This window comes from Arthroderma uncinatum, assembly GCF_011692745.1.
Source record: "Arthroderma uncinatum strain CBS 119779 chromosome Unknown scaffold4, whole genome shotgun sequence".
Classification (NCBI taxonomy): domain Eukaryota; kingdom Fungi; phylum Ascomycota; class Eurotiomycetes; order Onygenales; family Arthrodermataceae; genus Arthroderma; species Arthroderma uncinatum.
Genome location: NW_022983866.1, coordinates 2,710,883 through 2,727,536, shown reverse-complemented (window position 1 = coordinate 2,727,536; position 16,654 = coordinate 2,710,883). Strand labels below are relative to the sequence as shown.

Here is a 16,654-nt window from a genome sequence, read left to right as displayed (position 1 = left end):
CAATGGAGAATTTCTAAACAAAGGGAAGAAACTGGATCGCAAAAGGCCTTCTAAAGGTAGTAGAAAAACCCACCTCTTTTCTTAAAGGGATTGATACGTGATATGTACCCCATATACATCTATTAGGCTTTAGCCATCCGAGCCGGGTGGGATATGTAGGTGGGATAAATGATCGACAGAAGTAGGTGGTCTAATTTTTCTTTAGTTGAAATGCTGATAAGCGGTCAATGTGGACGAAGAAGATATTGAAGCTAAGAACAATTCCAGCTCCCAGTTTACCTAACGCCAACCATGAACAGTTTCTGGATCTGCGGGTTTGTCCTTATCTTGTTGACCCTTTGGGCCCTTTTTCGCGGCCACTTCCCCGGATTGAGAAACCCCAGATTGCCCCCTGGTCCGTATGAACACCAAATCTCACTGAATCTATGCTAATCATTCTAAGCTACCAGGGCCTCCATGTCTCCCAATAATCGGCAACCTCCATCAAGTCCCCAAAACCGGGGCGCACTTGAAGTACGTGTATACTGAAGGCTCCCTAATTTCTCTTAACTGATCTGACAATATCCCCTATAGATTCACGGAATGGGCTGCAGAATATGGACCAATATTCTCCCTCAAAGTTGGGCCAAGCACCGTTGTCGTCCTCAGTTCCCCCTACATGATCAAACAGCTAGTGGATAAGCAGTCAGCCACGTATAGTGACAGACCCAAGTTTTACATCGCCGACCACCTGGTTATGCAAGGAGATCACCTCATGTTCATGAGCCCTGATCCTCGATGGCGACGGGGCCGAAAACTGTACCATCAGTATTTCAATGAGTCAATGTGTGAGAAGAAGCATGTCTGTGTACAAAACGCAGAGGCTGTCCAACTTCTCCGAGATCTCTATATCCAACCTGATGACTTTATGGGTCACTGCAAGCGTTTCACAAATAGTACCATTATGAGCCTGGGTAAGAACTTGTCAATGGCACTGCCAATGAATGTGTTGCCAGAGGCGTCATAGGCTAACAATATCCCCAGTAACCGGTATCCGAACGCCGACCGCTTCTGCTCCACATATGCGCCATCTGTACACTGTGTTGGACGGTCTCTCCGAGATTTTCGAGCCAGGTGCCTCTCCGCCAATTGATATTTTCCCATTCCTAGCATGGCTTCCTGAGTCGCTATTCAGCAACTGGAAATCGCGTGCTCGGGGTGTCGCCCAAACCATGGATCTAGTTTATGGCCCACTGGTCGACCGTGTCATACGACGACGCGAAAAATTCGAATCAGGACGACACGACAGTTATCTGGACATGATACTGGACCAGCAGGCAAAACTTCAGTTCACCAGGCATGAAATTGATATAATGGTTGGGAACCTCCTTGAAGGTGGATCCGATACTACGTCCACCATGACGATTGCCTTTATCCAGGCGATGGCACTATATCCTGCTGCGCAGCATGAGGCGCAAAGGGAGATTGATGTCATTGTCGGCGAGGGCAGATCCCCAGATTGGGGTGACTACGCCAGCCTACCGTATGTAGCCATGGTGATCAAGGAAACTATGCGATGGCGACCAGTTCTACCAACGGCTTTTCCACACGCCACGAGCAAAGGTATGTATAGTCAATCAATTTGGTTGAATCTCCCATCATACCTCAAACCGCGCTAACTAGTACCTGCTTCCTAATAGAGAGCACGATCGACGGAATGGCCGTTCCCGCGGGCTCGACCGTTATCCTCAATGTGTGGGGATTGCATCATGACGGCGTTAAACATGTCGATCCGGATCAGTTTAATCCCCTACGATACCAATGTCGCACCGATCTTGCCCCCACATACGCCTCCTCGCCCGACTATGAGAACCGTGATCACTATGGGTATGGATCCGGCCGACGCATCTGCCCTGGAATTCACCTAGCGGAACGGGGATTATTTTTGGCTGTGGCGAAGATTCTATGGGCCTTTGATATCACGCCCAAGCACGACGCCCACGGTCATCCAATTCCTATCAACGCAGATCCAGCCACTGGCTATACAGACGGTTTCTTACGCTGTGCAAAGCCATTTCCTGTGCAGATCAGCATTCGCTCCGAGCGTCGTTGGGAGACGATTAACGCAGAGTTTGCGCAGGCAGAGAAAGTATTTAGTAGATATGACGTGTAGTTATTTAAGGGGAGTGTTGCTCTCTCTATAGTATGAACAAATATATATATGCCTTGGCTTGTGGATAGTTCTATGGCTCGTTATCTAGGGTTTAACTAGCTAATGTTCATAACCTGGAGGGGAATAAGAGAGGAATTCGAAAATAAAAAGATATGGAGTACTCCGTTAAAAAATAAAATAAAAAAGCCAAGGAGGAAAAAGAAAATTGCAAGATCGGCCATGCGTTGGCATCTCAAATTTTTGACACTTTTATGTTTGTTCTCTCGATGTCCAAGTAGATGGCGTATCACGTGATAGGCAGTGGCTGGGACTACTTTGACGACGTATCGACGCCCAACGGCTTTCCTCTGCTTCTTGCTAACGATACTAGCTCTGCATTGGAGATTATACTCTGTAATGCAATGCATAATGCAGGGTGATCATATGTATCCACAGCAGGCTTACCCACAAAATTACATACATGCATGATCATGTTGAACTGGTGGAGGGTTCAATATTGCTTATCCTGTACGGAGTGGACAGAAGTACAGAGAAGGCTGGCAACCTAGTGGAGGTGTTTACAATGGCGGTACGAATTGCAGAACCAATCGGGAGAAAGTGGCATGAGCAGTACAGAGTCATTCGGGTGGGAGTGGCATGCATCAACGCGGGTTGAGCCACTCATCGATCCATGGACACGGAGAATGAAGTACGAGCATCGTCAGCCCAATAATGCAGGACTACCCTTTTTTGAGGTAGATCTGGGAAGCCTACCCGAGGTAGACCGGCAAGATTTCTCTCGCACAATAGGCTCCTATCACGTTGATAGAGCCCAGGGCGGCTGGGGAGTGGAAGAATTGAATATATACTGGTACCTAAGTTGAAACGTATATCCTTATACTGATTTTTGTAGGGCTCTACCTTACCGTCTTAAGAGGTGGTACTCGGCTTTAATATCGCCCTTGTTCATAGGGATAGGAGGAGCTATCCTCTCGCCTACATTACAACACGGTGATAGTGCCGTGGCCTCCGATTTCCTTTTGCTCGCTGCGACAGTCAATCATTCACCATGGCGGTCAGCAGTACTGATAATATTGGCAAGAGGCTTATGGCCCAGGTCATTGATGGCTTGTCAGAGACGGACCCTAACAGGAAAGTCTGCACCATGCCAAAGGGCCCTGACTGCTCGGACGGGTTCTTTGACTTGACATTCAAGCAGCTTGCTCACACGGTGAACTACATGTCCTGGTGGATAGAGGAATCATTTGGACGCAGTACCTCTCCAGCTGAGACATTGACCTATCTTGGAGCAAACGACATCCGCTACCTGGTGATTGTCATGGCCTGTAACAAGACCGGCTATCAAGTAAGCTAGATTCCAGAACTCTTCCAAAATAATAATCACTATATTAATGAGCTAACACAATCCTAGCCATTGCTTTCTTCTACTCGCAACTCACAAGCAGCCCAAGGCCGACTGCTTGAAATGACGGGCTGCTCAAAAGTTGCGTACAGTGTCGAGCGAAAACAGAAAGCGGACGAATTACGAGAGTTCTGTTCAAATCTGCAAATTGTACAAGTTCCGTCATTAGACGATATGCTTGAGAGCAACGCTAGTGTCTATCCATTCATCAAAAAATTTGACGAAGTCAAAAATGAAGTAGCTTTCATTGCGCACAGCTCAGGGACAACAGGCGAGTAATTTTGAACATATCTATGATATTATCGTCATATATCCGGTTGACTAACACCCAACCAGGATTCCCGAAACCTATACGCCTCACTTATGGCTACTTTGGTGCTCTAGATCAAGGTGCACATGCCGAAATACCCCCAGGAAGAACCGCAGGTGTTCCAGATAGGCTTACCTCTGATGATCTCATGATGGCTACGACTCCATTCTTCCATCTGATGGGGTTTTCCTTGCTTATAATGGCCGTCTTCCATGGGATTCCGTGTGTTATACTACCAGACAAACCACTTTCAACAGATCTTTTGACCTCTGTACTCAATTTTACCAAGCCAACAGCCGCGCTGTTCCCTCCATGTATTCTAGAAGACATGTCGACCTCCCCAGAAGCTATGGATGCACTCTCGGATTTGAAGTATGTATATTTTGGTGGTGGGCCCCTTGCCACCGAAATTGGCCACAAAATCAGCGAGCGCACTAAGCTCGTTAGCTTCCTTGGGATGACAGAAGGGGGGTTTGTTCTGTCAATGGTTCCACAAGACGAGGAGGATTGGTCTTATTTTGAATGGGGTACATCTTTTGGGATTAAGATGGAGGCAGTGGCTGATGGCCTATTTGAAATGGTTCTACACAGACGTGAGAGGCCAGATCTCCAGCCCATCTTCCACACCTTCCCTGAACTCGAGAGATATCATACCAAAGACCTCTACTCACCCCATCCCACAAAACCTGACCTATGGAAGTTTCACGGTCGGCTCGATGATGTGATTATACTCAGCAATGGATTAAAGTGTAACCCGGTTACTATGGAGAAGATCATTGAAGGGCATCCCTTGGTCTCCCGAGCAGTTATTGTTGGCCTAGGCAGGTTTCAAACCGCCCTCCTCGTGGAACCTAACTGGAGCCAGTGGGCTGAAGATAGCTCGGAGGATACGTTTATTGAGCAAATTTGGCCCACGGTACGAGAGGCAAACAGGATAGGTCCAACACATGGGCGGGTCATGAAAAATAGAATCGGGGTAGCATCTCGCAGCAAACCATTTAGCACCACGCCAAAGGGAAGCACACAAAGACGACTGGTAGCCGACGGCTATAAGGATGAAATTGAGCATATTTACACGAATCCAGCCAGTGAGGTATTAGTTTATGCGATCCCTGAGACTATGGATCTAGCTGGTATAACTGGATCAGTCCGGGATATTGTTTCTGATGCTCTGGGACTGTCTGAATTCACAGACAAGACAGATCTCTATAGCATAGGGCTCGACTCCCTACAAACGCTGCTGTTAAGTATGATTCTTCAAAGGTCCGGTTTTACTTCCTTAACACCCCAAATGGTTTATTCTCATCCCACTGTTGAAAAGCTGTCGAATTTTCTCTATTCACTCGTGAGCGGTACCGAAAGGAATTCGATTTCAAGGTCCGAGAATATTGATGCACTCGTCAAGAAATATACAGACGACCTCCCTAACATAGAAAGCACAAATAAGCATTCCGTCATCCTCACAGGATCCACTGGTTCTCTAGGTACCTATCTCCTCAATTGTCTTTTGGCCGACGATACTGTCTCCAAGGTGTACTGTCTAAACCGGTCAGATGCCAAGGAGAGACAGGCCAAAAACTTCGAACAAAGGGGGTTGCAACCTGATGCTCTGGACAAGGTTGAATTCCTCACTGCTTCACTCAATAAGGAGCGGTTTGGGCTCGCCGAGGATACATATGACGAGCTTATCCGCACTGTAGATACAGTCATCCACAATTCCTGGAGAATGGATTTTAACATCTCCGTTAATTCATTTGAGGACCAAATTCAGAGTGTTCGCCGGCTGGTCGATTTTAGTTTACGGAGTGTGCACCGTGCTCACTTTTATTTCAATTCCTCTATTGGGGCAATTGGCGAATGGAAGCTTGCACATGGGCCTATGATACCTGAGATCCCCTTGGAAATCTGTGATGTAGCGCTGCGGCAGGGATACGGAGAGGCAAAACATATTTGTGAGCGCATCTGCCAGGCTGCCTCTCGAGCTGGAGTACCAACAACCATTCTCCGGCTGGGGCAAATTGCTGGCCCGACCACTGAGGCTGGTATATGGAGTCCATCAGAGTGGCTACCTGCCATTGTTGCAACGTCGAAAGCTATTGGCAAAATTCCCCGTACATTGGGATCAATGCCGATAGACTGGGTTCCAGTTGTAAGTTGTCACCTACATTTGATATGTAGTAAAAAATTGGCGCAAGTGAGACTGACTACGCATTTATAAATAGGATACACTTGCCACTATCATTCTGGAAATCATACACTCACGCCAGACAACGCAAGTGGAATCGCGCTGTTCAGTTTTCCACTTAGTCAACCCATCGACCACCTCATGGGAGTGTCTCCTGCCCTCAATTCACGATAGATACGCTGCCCAACGAGTTTCCATGAAAGACTGGGTAGAAGAGTTGGAGCGTGTTGAGAAGCCATCTGCTCGGGATATTTCCACAAAACCTGCGTTAAAGCTACTTCCTTTCTATAGGAGTTTAGTAGAAGGAGAAGGGGCTCTTTCGGTGCCAATTAGCGTCGAGAAGACTATAGAAGCGAGCCAGACGATGCGATCAATGGGGCCAATTTCAGCAGACTTGATGGCAAATTGGCTAAGACAATGGCAGTTCTAGAATTGGAAAGCAAAAGAACAGTTACTATAATACCGGGACTTGTTTCCCCCCTGAGTGCAGGCCGACAAAATATAAATAGATAGGACTAGATGGTTTACGGAGTACTTCATGGTCTTAATGATAATCAAGATATATGTAAACAGGGCCGGCACTCGATATAGTCGCTGAAATGATAGGTGAAGCAAGTCAGTAGGCTGGACAATGGCTAGCGGTTATGCCGGTTGACAAGAATAAAGAAAGAGAAATGCCCAAGGAAGGTTAAGATGCTAGCTAGTTAGTCAATTGAATACCAAGAGCGAAAAAGAATGAAGATGAGACTAAACTACGACATAGTATTTTGTCATGTTATCCTTTGTATTCATTTCAGTTTCTCGTCTAGTCATAGCTGTCTACCATAAGTGGGGAATTAGGTAGCTGGAGCTGAGATATGATCAGTCTTCAAGGTCCACAGCTTATAAAAAATATAAACATAGTGGGCTAGTGAACCAACTGGGCAGCAGAAAATTCCTAAAAATCTTCATATTAGCATTGAATACTTTTGATAGTTGCTAGAAGCGTGGGTAAATAAGGGACAGGGGATATATAATGGAAGAAACTTACGGGAAATTCATCCATAATAGCTGCGGCTACATTTTCCACGTCTTCAGCGAGAGTCTGCACTCCTGCATCCCAGTGTCGAAGATTACGCCCGGTTCGCCCATCCCCATCGGCCTCCGAGTCAAAACTAATCACACCATCGATCTGGTCAATAGTTCCTTTCAGCCTTCCTTGTTCTAACATTCGAGCTGCATAGGCCTCCGCCTTTTCACCTGCAGTTACATCGTCCGTTGCTTTGAGACCCAGAACCAGACCTAGATCCTCTACCCGAATGTTTTCGTACAGCCTAGAAGCTGCCAGCAGATTATGCTCAATAACTGCCTTATCTAGCACGGTAAGCCCGTCGGCAGTCTGGGCGAGCTGATGTGGGACTAACCCCGCAGCGAACGTAGTGACCTCATCTTCTGTGAGGAGCTGGTCGCGAAATATCTTCTCTAAAATACTATACTCTTCAAGGGAAGATGACCTGTCATCCTTGTATAGCCTAGACAATGCCCGTGATCTCTGGGGCCCAGCAGGTGCTAAGACCACACATCTTATTGCTGCCGAAAGAGCTTGTAGCCGATCTTCCTCATCAACACCGCTGGCCAAGCTGACAGCCAGGTATTCTTGGCTAGCCTCAAGGAATCGTCGTCGTGCATCGAGGATTCTAGCCTGGGACAATTGGAAATGTAGGCGCAACACAGGGTCTTCGGTCTTGGTGGGCAAGTTTTTAATTTTGTTTAGAAACATTTCTGCACCACCCGCGTCATCATCCTCCAAGTATAGACGTATTATCCGAATCCACATGCGAATTTTCTCCTCGTCGGATATATGGCGCTGTGAACTGTCAAGGTGAATGGCCTGCAGCACCCTAGCAGCCTGGGAATATTCTTCAACTTCTTCATAGGCATCGGCAAGCGTCTCACGTAAATGGGCATCTTGCTCTTCTACCGAAGTTGAGCGTGACTGAAGGGCTATTATGGCAGGCAGGCCAACTTCTATTCTGGTGCTTGCGGGGAGGGGTTTGAGGGAGGTGATGAAGCTATCGAGAAGAGGCCGGGATGCAATGATGCTAATATTACCGCTGAGGAGGGACCCTAGAAATATAATAAGATTTTGAGCAAGGGAAGATGATGACTTGTTGACTATTTTCGAGAGTAAATCGCTGTAAAGCTGTGCCTTCGTTCGCTGGTCTTTCGCTGCTTCGATCTCGGCAAATTCAGCGGCAAATTCAGAGTCAGCTTCAGGAGCAGAACTGGAAGAATCCATCTTTGTAGATTTCTATGACGATTGGAGCGAAAATAAACTGAAATCAATATCTCATCGCGATGGGGAGGATTTGCTGAGGAATGCTCTTGTTGTAAACACTTGGAAGATGTAAGCTCTAGATAAAGATGAGGTAACTGTGTTGCTTAGTCAGCTCACTATGCATGGGGCTCTGACCTCATAACAGTCAAAGGCGCGAAAGCCGATGAAGCTTCAGCAGCACCCTCTTTTACGCTCTGATCACTTCGCTGGCTCTACGCAGAGCAGATAAAATTCACTATTGCAGCTATGGCGGGCTTGAATGCGGGCCAAATCAAGGCAGAGCCCACTGCCAATCCGACAATCAAGGATGAGCCTGACACCAAGGACACCATCATGTCGGACGACGATATATATGAAGATACTGGAGACTTGGATTTCACAAACTCCGCCCAAAACGTCTGGCTAACGCGGATTCCTCGAACGTTGTGGGAGCGATGGTCAAAACTTGACGATGATGAGGAGATTCAAATCGGGACTGTTAGGGTAGAGGGTGACCCGACAGACATCAAACGGGTACTTATCGTTCTCTCACAGGCTGGGCTTGAGGATGCAATGGTTCTGACATGTTGGTTTAGATAAGCTTGCGATTACTCGACATACCTCAGAATAAAGGTATACCGAAAGACTATAGTCTGAGACGACAGAACGTACACGCCGATCGGTCAGCATACGCAGTTCAGAATACTTACGTCTTTACGGAAAAAGATCTTCCAGGATATAAAGACAGGTCCAATCAGTTTTACAACGAGAATCAGCCTTACGGTCGATCATATCTTTATGAGCAAACGAAACGTGACGCGAAGAAGAAAGAGAGGAGAAAGAAGTGGGAGCCCTACGTGAAGAAGACTATACCAAGTATGTCTCTCGTTGATCTGGCAATTGCCGACTAGGTGGGGAATAAGGCTTACGGTTTTATCAGGACAGACAGCTATTACTGCACGGGTCCATGACGAGTTCAACTGTTTTCCCGTGGAAAATGAAGAATATCAGCGAGTGGCAGAGGAGCGAGCACTAGAGTCTCTCAAACCAAAACGAGAAACCAAGTTTATCGAAAAAGTACCCGGGAAGATGCTCCAGCCGAAAACAGTGGCTGCAGCAGACAAGTCCAATTTTATTGTAAGTTCAACTTCCCTCCTCCTTTCGATTTCTTCATTATATAGCACAGCGCTAACTTCAAGCAGCAAGTCACAAAGCCTGCCAAAGTACGCGCGCAGGAAAACAAAACAGCTCGTATGCCCCAGAACGAGCTTTTGGATCTTATTTATTCTTGCTTCAGAAGACACAAATATTGGCCATTCAAGACACTCAAGGCTGAACTAAGGCAACCTGAAGTGTATCTTAAGCAAACACTGGAGATTGTGGCGCATCTTGTCAAATCCGGAGACTTCGCCATGACCTGGGAACTCAAACCTGAGGCAAGGGAGAGTAACTACGCAGATGCGCTAGCATACAAGGACGCAAAGGAAGAGCTCCCTCCCACGGCCGGCTACAATTTTGACGAGGGGTCCGAAGGAGAACCCACTGCTTCGGGTATGGGCACCGATGCCGATGATGACGATAATGTTAAATTTGAGAATGTGGGATAAAAGGCCAGGGATGGCGTTGGTTACGGGAGTTTCATTTGATATTTTCTTGTCTATCCAATAGCTCCTCTGGCTAAAAAGGAGTTATCGGCCCATTCAGCGTAACTAGCTGGAATTTTGTATCATACAATATAACGCAGAACTCACTTTTAAGATCACAGGATATACTCCATATGATAGTAGCCAACATCGAGTCGTACATCCGTCTCACTATAGGACATCGGAGCCGGATTAACTAAAAACCGACTTCGTGATCCCGACGTGGACGCAGTTGCTTTTGTACAGCTATCTATGCCATGCTCATACCAGACTTATAACATTCTTTCCCGTACACCTGCGGGCTCACTATTGATCTTATCGTCTCGTCTCGCTTGGTAATATTTCCATGACAGAAGAAGAGGAGCTCTTGGCCAAGATCGGCCAGCTTGCCGGTAAGCTTCTTTGGCACGAATGACCCAGATCGCGAGTGCCGGCCATTACTTAACGAAGTCGTCTAGGCCAAATCAACCAGCACAAAAATCAGTCTAATCCTGCTACGCGCGGTGGGCATTCCGGCGCTCCTTATGCTCGACATGCGCGAGGCGGCTGGAGGCCTTATCGTGGACGAGCAAGGGGAGCCTCCAGGGCTCTCGCGGGACCGCATAGAAACCGAACACTTGTGCTTAATAGCCAAAGCACGCCATCGGACCCAGCAAGCTCCGTTGCTTCACCATATGCATCTACCGATGAAACCAGCGACGCAAAGCAGGGCACGAATAATGCATGGGTAGCGAAGAGAGATCGCCACATGCAGCTAATCAACTCGTCAATATTTAACCAGGAAACACAGGCTAGGAACAAAGCTATTGCAGAAACTCGGAGGTTGAAAGAACAGAAGAAAGCGGAGCGAGAGGAATCGATGGTCTTGCGGCATGCCCAATCCGCCACACATTTCCCTGAATCTAGCAAGATTGCACAGCAATCTGATAGAAGGACATATACCATCCTTGTCGGAGATACACCATTTCAGGTTGCTCAGGGTGGAAGCAAATTGGTTTCTCTTTCCAGTGAGGATGCATTTTGGATGATTTTTTTAAGAGTTCGAGAGCCAGCTTACCGTTTTATAGATGACCCTTCGAAAGCAAACGCTACACCTAAAAAAGTGAAAGTTGGGGGTGTGATGTTTGTAAGAAGCAAACGGGGTAACCTTCACCGTTTAGGAGCGGTAGCTTCAAAAAAGTACGCATTACCCGACTGTAATAGAGACTTGACAGGTTTTCTATTTGACCAACTGACTCACGACCTTGAAGAAAAATGGGAGCAGTGAAGAAGAGAAATGAGCTATGCAAGAGATTTACATCGACGGGTACCGGTCTCTCCTTCCGCAGACTCTATCACATCTGCCGCATCGAAATCGATTGGATGTGAACGCGGCGTTTGTTGGGTAGATAAGCGTATATTGCTCGGGTACTGACATCTATTTCTCTAATCTATAGGTACTTGCTTTAAGGGCCCAACCTGCCCGTATATCCACGATCCAAATAAAGTCGCCATCTGCAAGGAATTCCTCCAGACAGGTAAATGTGATGCAGGTTTGGCCTGTGATCTTTCGCATGACCCATCTCCTGAAAGATCCCCCGCTTGTCTTCATTTCCTTCGCGGCCGATGTACAAACCCTTCTTGCCGATATACCCATGTTCGTGTAACACCGGGTGCCCTGGTTTGCCGAGATTTTGCTATCCTAGGGTACTGCAGTAAAGGAGCTACATGCGAAGAGCGACATGTCCATGAATGTCCTGACTATGCTAACACTGGGAACTGTGGCAATAAAAAATGTCCACTTCCTCATGTTGACAGAGCCGGCCAAATTCGCAAGTTTAATACTAACAAGGTAGACAATCTCGCTGAAGGAGAGTCAGACGAGGATGTCTCTAGCGATGAAGAAGTGTATGACGAGATCGACACCGATGATGTCGATTCTGACGACCTGGAAGGGACAGAAGAAATCACCCAAGGCGTTGATGGCGGGGATGCTTCCCAGCAGCTAGACTTTATTGGGTTCTCATAGTTCGGTTAAGAGTGATTTTACCCTCACAATCGTACCACCGACCAGTAATTGACAGCCGCTTCAACTTGTTTCAAAAAGGGGTTACTTGATCTCGCTGCACAGCCATCTATACCTCCCTGCTTTTGAAACTTCCCCCCAGTACTTGCCAAGTTACACCATCCTTGGATGGACGTATATCTTACTCTTGCTTGTGGCCTCCGCGGCCGTGATTCGGGATAATCCCCATGATACCTCTTTGTATTGTTACTTTTCTGTACAGCTCACATTGGGTGGACAGCCTGTTCTTGGGCGTTTGGGCGTCAACAGTTACTTTTTAGTTATCGATCTTACACCCTTAATAGGAAGTTAACCATCAATTATTGCTCCTTAGCATCCACGTCTATATTTTTACATGCAATGCGGGACAGCCCGTTCCCCCCCTGTGAGCTGGCGGGGTTACAGAGGTACTTCTAGAAAATATACCAGACAGACAACTCATTAAGCATATGTTTCAGGTTAAGGGCCATACGTTGGGGTGAGTTGGATTAACTAGTTCATCGCATATTCCCCGCCTAAGTAAAACTAATGCATGGCTATATTGTTGAGGAATACCAAATTGAAGCATATACATATCCCCGTGCGTACGTCGGGTACCCAAGCTTATTAAAAAGGAGCTAATTATACGCAGGTTTGAAGATTCTTATTGATTCGTTTCGCGGTATGCTGTTGCTGTAGATATCTGAAGGAGCATTAGTCGTACATGAAAGGGGTTGATTGGATTCATTATCTAGATTTCACATGGCCTGTCTCGCTACCATCAGGGCTGCCATGCATGAGGCAACTGTTCAGCATTGCAGGATGTGCTGATGAGTAGAGAGGCAATTCTAAAACGCACCATGACGTTCTCTAGCCCTCTTCCCATTGCTCAATAGCATCCATATTCCATACTAGCTAGAACGTAAGGAGAAGTCTTCCGCTTTGCGCGTTGAGGACGGTGCAGACCACTACTACCAATGTCGGGCGCAATTCGGTGTAAGAGCGCCCATGTCCGGTTCGTAGATGAGAACAAATGTCCCACAGGGGTACACGTAGCCGTTGACAAACCTTTTTTATTTAATTTTGGATATTCAACATCTCGACGGGCAATCTTTCTGCAAAAGGGGAAGGGTCCGTGGTAGCTCGGGCGCAAGGACATGACAATTTCAATTGCCCCATATATTATCAATTTGCAATCATAACTAAACGACAACGAGGTATGCAGTCAAGAGAAGAATCTTCAACAGTCCTCTGATGCCGGTACTGGGCCCATTGGGATGGTAGTATATAACGGGAGACAGGTATATGACAGGGATGGAGGCTATATAATAACGAGCACAGATGGGGCCGTCCATCCAACCCCTCTATTCTACTGGCTGATCTCAATGAGTCATCCCCCGCCTCTCTCGCCCGGAACTGAGTAAAGGTTCAAGGCCGCAGTTAGGCAAAAGGAGGCGCATCGCTCTGCAAGATTTGGATGCCGATAGAAGAAATGAGCTGCGTCAGTGATGGTAGCTGGGAGGCCTGCGGAAGGGGAGAAGTGGATATCACCGAGATATGCGGCATGACATTGTCCACGCCTTGCGTTGAGACGGAAATAGCTGTTTACCGAGAGAACGGGTAGGCGATTGTCAGCTTGACAGGATGTCATTTAATCCCCTAGAGTCCAAGATGGGCTATGTCTCAGGGTGATCCTTCAGTAGCTGACATCATCTTGACGGCCGAATTGGTCTGTCCGGAGTCCCCGTAGCAATGCCGCTATGGAATTAGAATAGGCAATAACGTTGCCTGAGCCAATCAGATGCATATATAGCTTGCTAGAGGCCGAGGGTATCTCGAACGGAGGGGGGGTAGGTCATCGGTCAACCAGCTCCACGAGTAGCTCGAAGGCTCATCATCCCCTGGACTCGAATTATCGAGCTACTCCAGTCAGGGCTCGCGGATTCCAATGCTGATGGACGGTATCAGGCCTTTCATTGGGCGAGCTGAAGGAGATGGAGGGGAGACGACGGTTTCGATCAGGCGGGCAAAAGGAGATGCTACTCGATACGAGCACAGGTAGACTTCAGTTTGGGTTACAGTGGTCTGAGATCCAGTTCAGGGCTCTCATTTGCCAGCTGCTTTTGTGCCTGAAATGTGATGCAGGAAGATGCAGCGTGGACGGCGGTTAGGTAGACAACGCCTTTCTCTTCAGTTGTTGCTTTTTGCGTGTTTTCGTTGGTCAATTTAAACTCCTTTTTATTATATAAGCATATGGCTATTTTAGGAATACCAGGTGATTATGTCATTGGCTTATATAATATATTATGTAAGATCTACGTTATTTTGACCACCCGCGACTTCTTCGGGGCGAGAAACTGTTCCTACAGGCTATATCGGTTTCACATCCCTCGAACCGCCCTGATACCGGCGCTCTGCCGTCTCCCGGTGGGCTTTGTTTTAGAGGTCCTATTCCATCATGCTCGCATAAACAGGCCAAGAAGTCGCCACCAAAACACTCCCGCAAGAGAAAGGATTCGGTTACGTACCTGGTGCTCTGTAGAGCGTGGCGCGGACGCGAGACGAGCCACCTGTCTACTTCCGTACACCCTTGCCCTTCCACCACCGCTACTCCAGGATAGCCGTCTGTTTACCCATGAAAGTATCAGAAAAATATTTTCATGGAGATAAACTTCAGCCACAAACGTGTTGATCCGAGACAAAATCGAGGATTTCCCACGAGAACCGCACTGATCGTGAGATTGGAGGTGAGGGACCTGAATACGACGAGGAGGATCCTCCATAGCATCAGCCCACCTACAATCAGGCAACATAATATACCCGGAGATGTCATCTCTTTTCCAGCCATGCCATTTGCTTGAGATCATGGTTTTTGCCCTGTTTCTTTTTATCCTTTTTTATGCAGTCGCCAGTTTGAACACAATCACTGCACAAGTAGGTTCGTCCCGCACTGCCCAGGCATCATGCGGGCAACTCTCAGACAATGCCCACGCACAGTTGCCAGCTTCTGTTTGCGTGAAACCGGTTCTACCTATTATATATTCGCCAGGGTCCACTAGCATGCATCGACTATAATTTGCCTGGAATACACCGCATGTTTAATGTGAGTCACCCTGTGCGGCCGTCGAATTTCGACAGTGACGGAATAGTAGCTGTTTCTTCCCTCTCGATATGGGGCAAACTCGGCCAAAGGGGGGAAAACAAGAACTCTCTCCCTTGAGAGTCTAGGTGTACTCTATTGGCACCCCTGCAGGACCCGACCCTATCCCAGATACAGGCGGAGGGTGGGGAGCAGCGATAGCATCCGATTTGAACGCCATATCTCGCCCTGATATGTACTTACTCGAAGCACTCGAGGAACGGACGATTTATGTACCTGTTTTAACCATCGATCAAGTCACAGTGTGCCTTCCCAAGGCTAGGCCGGGCCACACCAGGCTAAAAGTGAACTGGGAGGTCATGTGTGTATATATATCTGAAGCACGCGAACCGCCAGCACCAGTAAGCACTCAGATGTCGCAAATAATGGCTTTCAGCTGGGTGCCTGAGCCCAGTATTGTCCGGAATGTGAGGCGTTCAGGCTCCGGCCCGCAAGAGATTTTGTTTGGTAGAGGGAACGGGTGTCTAGCTGCAGAGGTAAGGGGATATCCATCCTCATGGTACTGGATAGACGGAGAAAAATACTTGCTTTTCACCCGTTGCCCGTTTAGGCGGTGAGAGCGACGGATGCTATTGGCCAAAGAGAACATCGAGGTGAAAGCGGGTTTTACATCTTACCCCGTTCGGATCCGCCATTGCGGGCGTCTTGAGGGAGAGGCGACGGAGAGGGGGTACAAGGTTGGTATTAACATGGCTTTTGGCACGCCGCGCGCGTCCTTGCAGATCTGGATTGGGACAATCGCACAGTGATGAAGATGCGCATGTGGGTACCGATCGATCTCTGGCCCCCTCTCTTTTCATTTCCAGCCGTCTTCCTTTTCCCGTCTAGTCGAATCTTGACTTGGTTTTGCCTTCACCTTCGCCCCTGGGAGGAGCTCCTGTTTTGTGTGCTCCTAAATAGAGTGCAAGACGCAACGCAGTGACCATATCCAGATGCCGGACTCCTAACGTGCAGTATGTATGTGGAGCACAGATCTTCGATGCACGCAAGCAGTGACTGTCTATCCATCTGTCTGTGTGTATGTATGTGCGCGGGAAGGGCGGAAGGCCGTCGCATTGTAAACGCAAAGCTTCGCAGCATGTGGAAAGACCCCGCGTGTGTACTTGAAGCGAGATACAAGACTGACTGTTACCCTAGGTATATGCGGCGTAGCAGGCTCGGATCAATGCCAGTGAAGGTTCCTACGGCGAGGTATCGCACAACGGTAGATAGAGAGATACTTGGGGTAGCGACAAGCAAAACGCCACTTTCGACATGATTAACATAAGCTTGAGCATGAACCTGAACCTGAACACGGCCGTGAGGTGAGAGCGGGAGAAGGACGAGCATCGAAGAAGAAAATCTAGGTCGACTAACGAGGTGCAGAAGGTTCTGTTCCCACCTTTTCCCCGGCTCCCGATCCATGGTAGAAGTGTAGTAGCGTAGCTCTAGCTTGATACCTGACGCCCATCGAGAGAGCATCGCATCCCATCATCTGCCAGGA

The 16,654-nt window shown here is 47.8% G+C and overlaps 5 protein-coding genes across 5 annotated transcripts; 4 read left to right on the top strand and 1 right to left on the bottom strand.

The window, feature by feature from the left end:
* Positions 1 to 291: 291 nt before the first annotated feature.
* GIQ15_06180 (cytochrome P450 2D18) lies at positions 292 to 2,152 on the top strand (the record flags this gene model as incomplete). The annotated part of the gene is made up of 5 exons (XM_033553597.1): positions 292 to 394; positions 450 to 513; positions 574 to 953; positions 1,024 to 1,602; positions 1,680 to 2,152. The coding sequence occupies 5 exons, from the start codon at positions 292 to 294 to the stop codon at positions 2,150 to 2,152; spliced, it is 1,599 nt and encodes a 532-aa protein (XP_033404741.1).
* Positions 2,153 to 3,200: 1,048 nt separating this feature from the next.
* On the top strand, positions 3,201 to 6,479 carry GIQ15_06179 (ochratoxin A non-ribosomal peptide synthetase; the record flags this gene model as incomplete). The annotated part of the gene is made up of 4 exons (XM_033553596.1): positions 3,201 to 3,497; positions 3,564 to 3,645; positions 3,891 to 6,013; positions 6,087 to 6,479. The coding sequence occupies 4 exons, from the start codon at positions 3,201 to 3,203 to the stop codon at positions 6,477 to 6,479; spliced, it is 2,895 nt and encodes a 964-aa protein (XP_033404740.1).
* Positions 6,480 to 6,956: 477 nt separating this feature from the next.
* GIQ15_06178 (COP9 signalosome subunit CsnD) lies at positions 6,957 to 8,327 on the bottom strand (the record flags this gene model as incomplete). The annotated part of the gene is made up of 2 exons (XM_033553595.1): positions 6,957 to 6,986; positions 7,080 to 8,327. The coding sequence occupies 2 exons, from the start codon at positions 8,325 to 8,327 to the stop codon at positions 6,957 to 6,959; spliced, it is 1,278 nt and encodes a 425-aa protein (XP_033404739.1).
* A 285-nt stretch (positions 8,328 to 8,612) lies between these two features.
* Positions 8,613 to 9,952, top strand: GIQ15_06177 (transcription initiation factor IIF subunit beta; the record flags this gene model as incomplete). The annotated part of the gene is made up of 4 exons (XM_033553594.1): positions 8,613 to 8,879; positions 8,942 to 9,221; positions 9,286 to 9,482; positions 9,548 to 9,952. 4 exons carry the CDS (start codon positions 8,613 to 8,615, stop codon positions 9,950 to 9,952), a joined length of 1,149 nt encoding a protein of 382 aa, XP_033404738.1.
* Positions 9,953 to 10,334: 382 nt separating this feature from the next.
* GIQ15_06176 (zinc finger CCCH domain-containing protein) lies at positions 10,335 to 11,996 on the top strand (the record flags this gene model as incomplete). The annotated part of the gene is made up of 4 exons (XM_033553593.1): positions 10,335 to 10,380; positions 10,447 to 10,995; positions 11,425 to 11,505; positions 11,824 to 11,996. 4 exons carry the CDS (start codon positions 10,335 to 10,337, stop codon positions 11,994 to 11,996), a joined length of 849 nt encoding a protein of 282 aa, XP_033404737.1.
* Between the last annotated feature and the right edge of the window lie 4,658 nt (positions 11,997 to 16,654).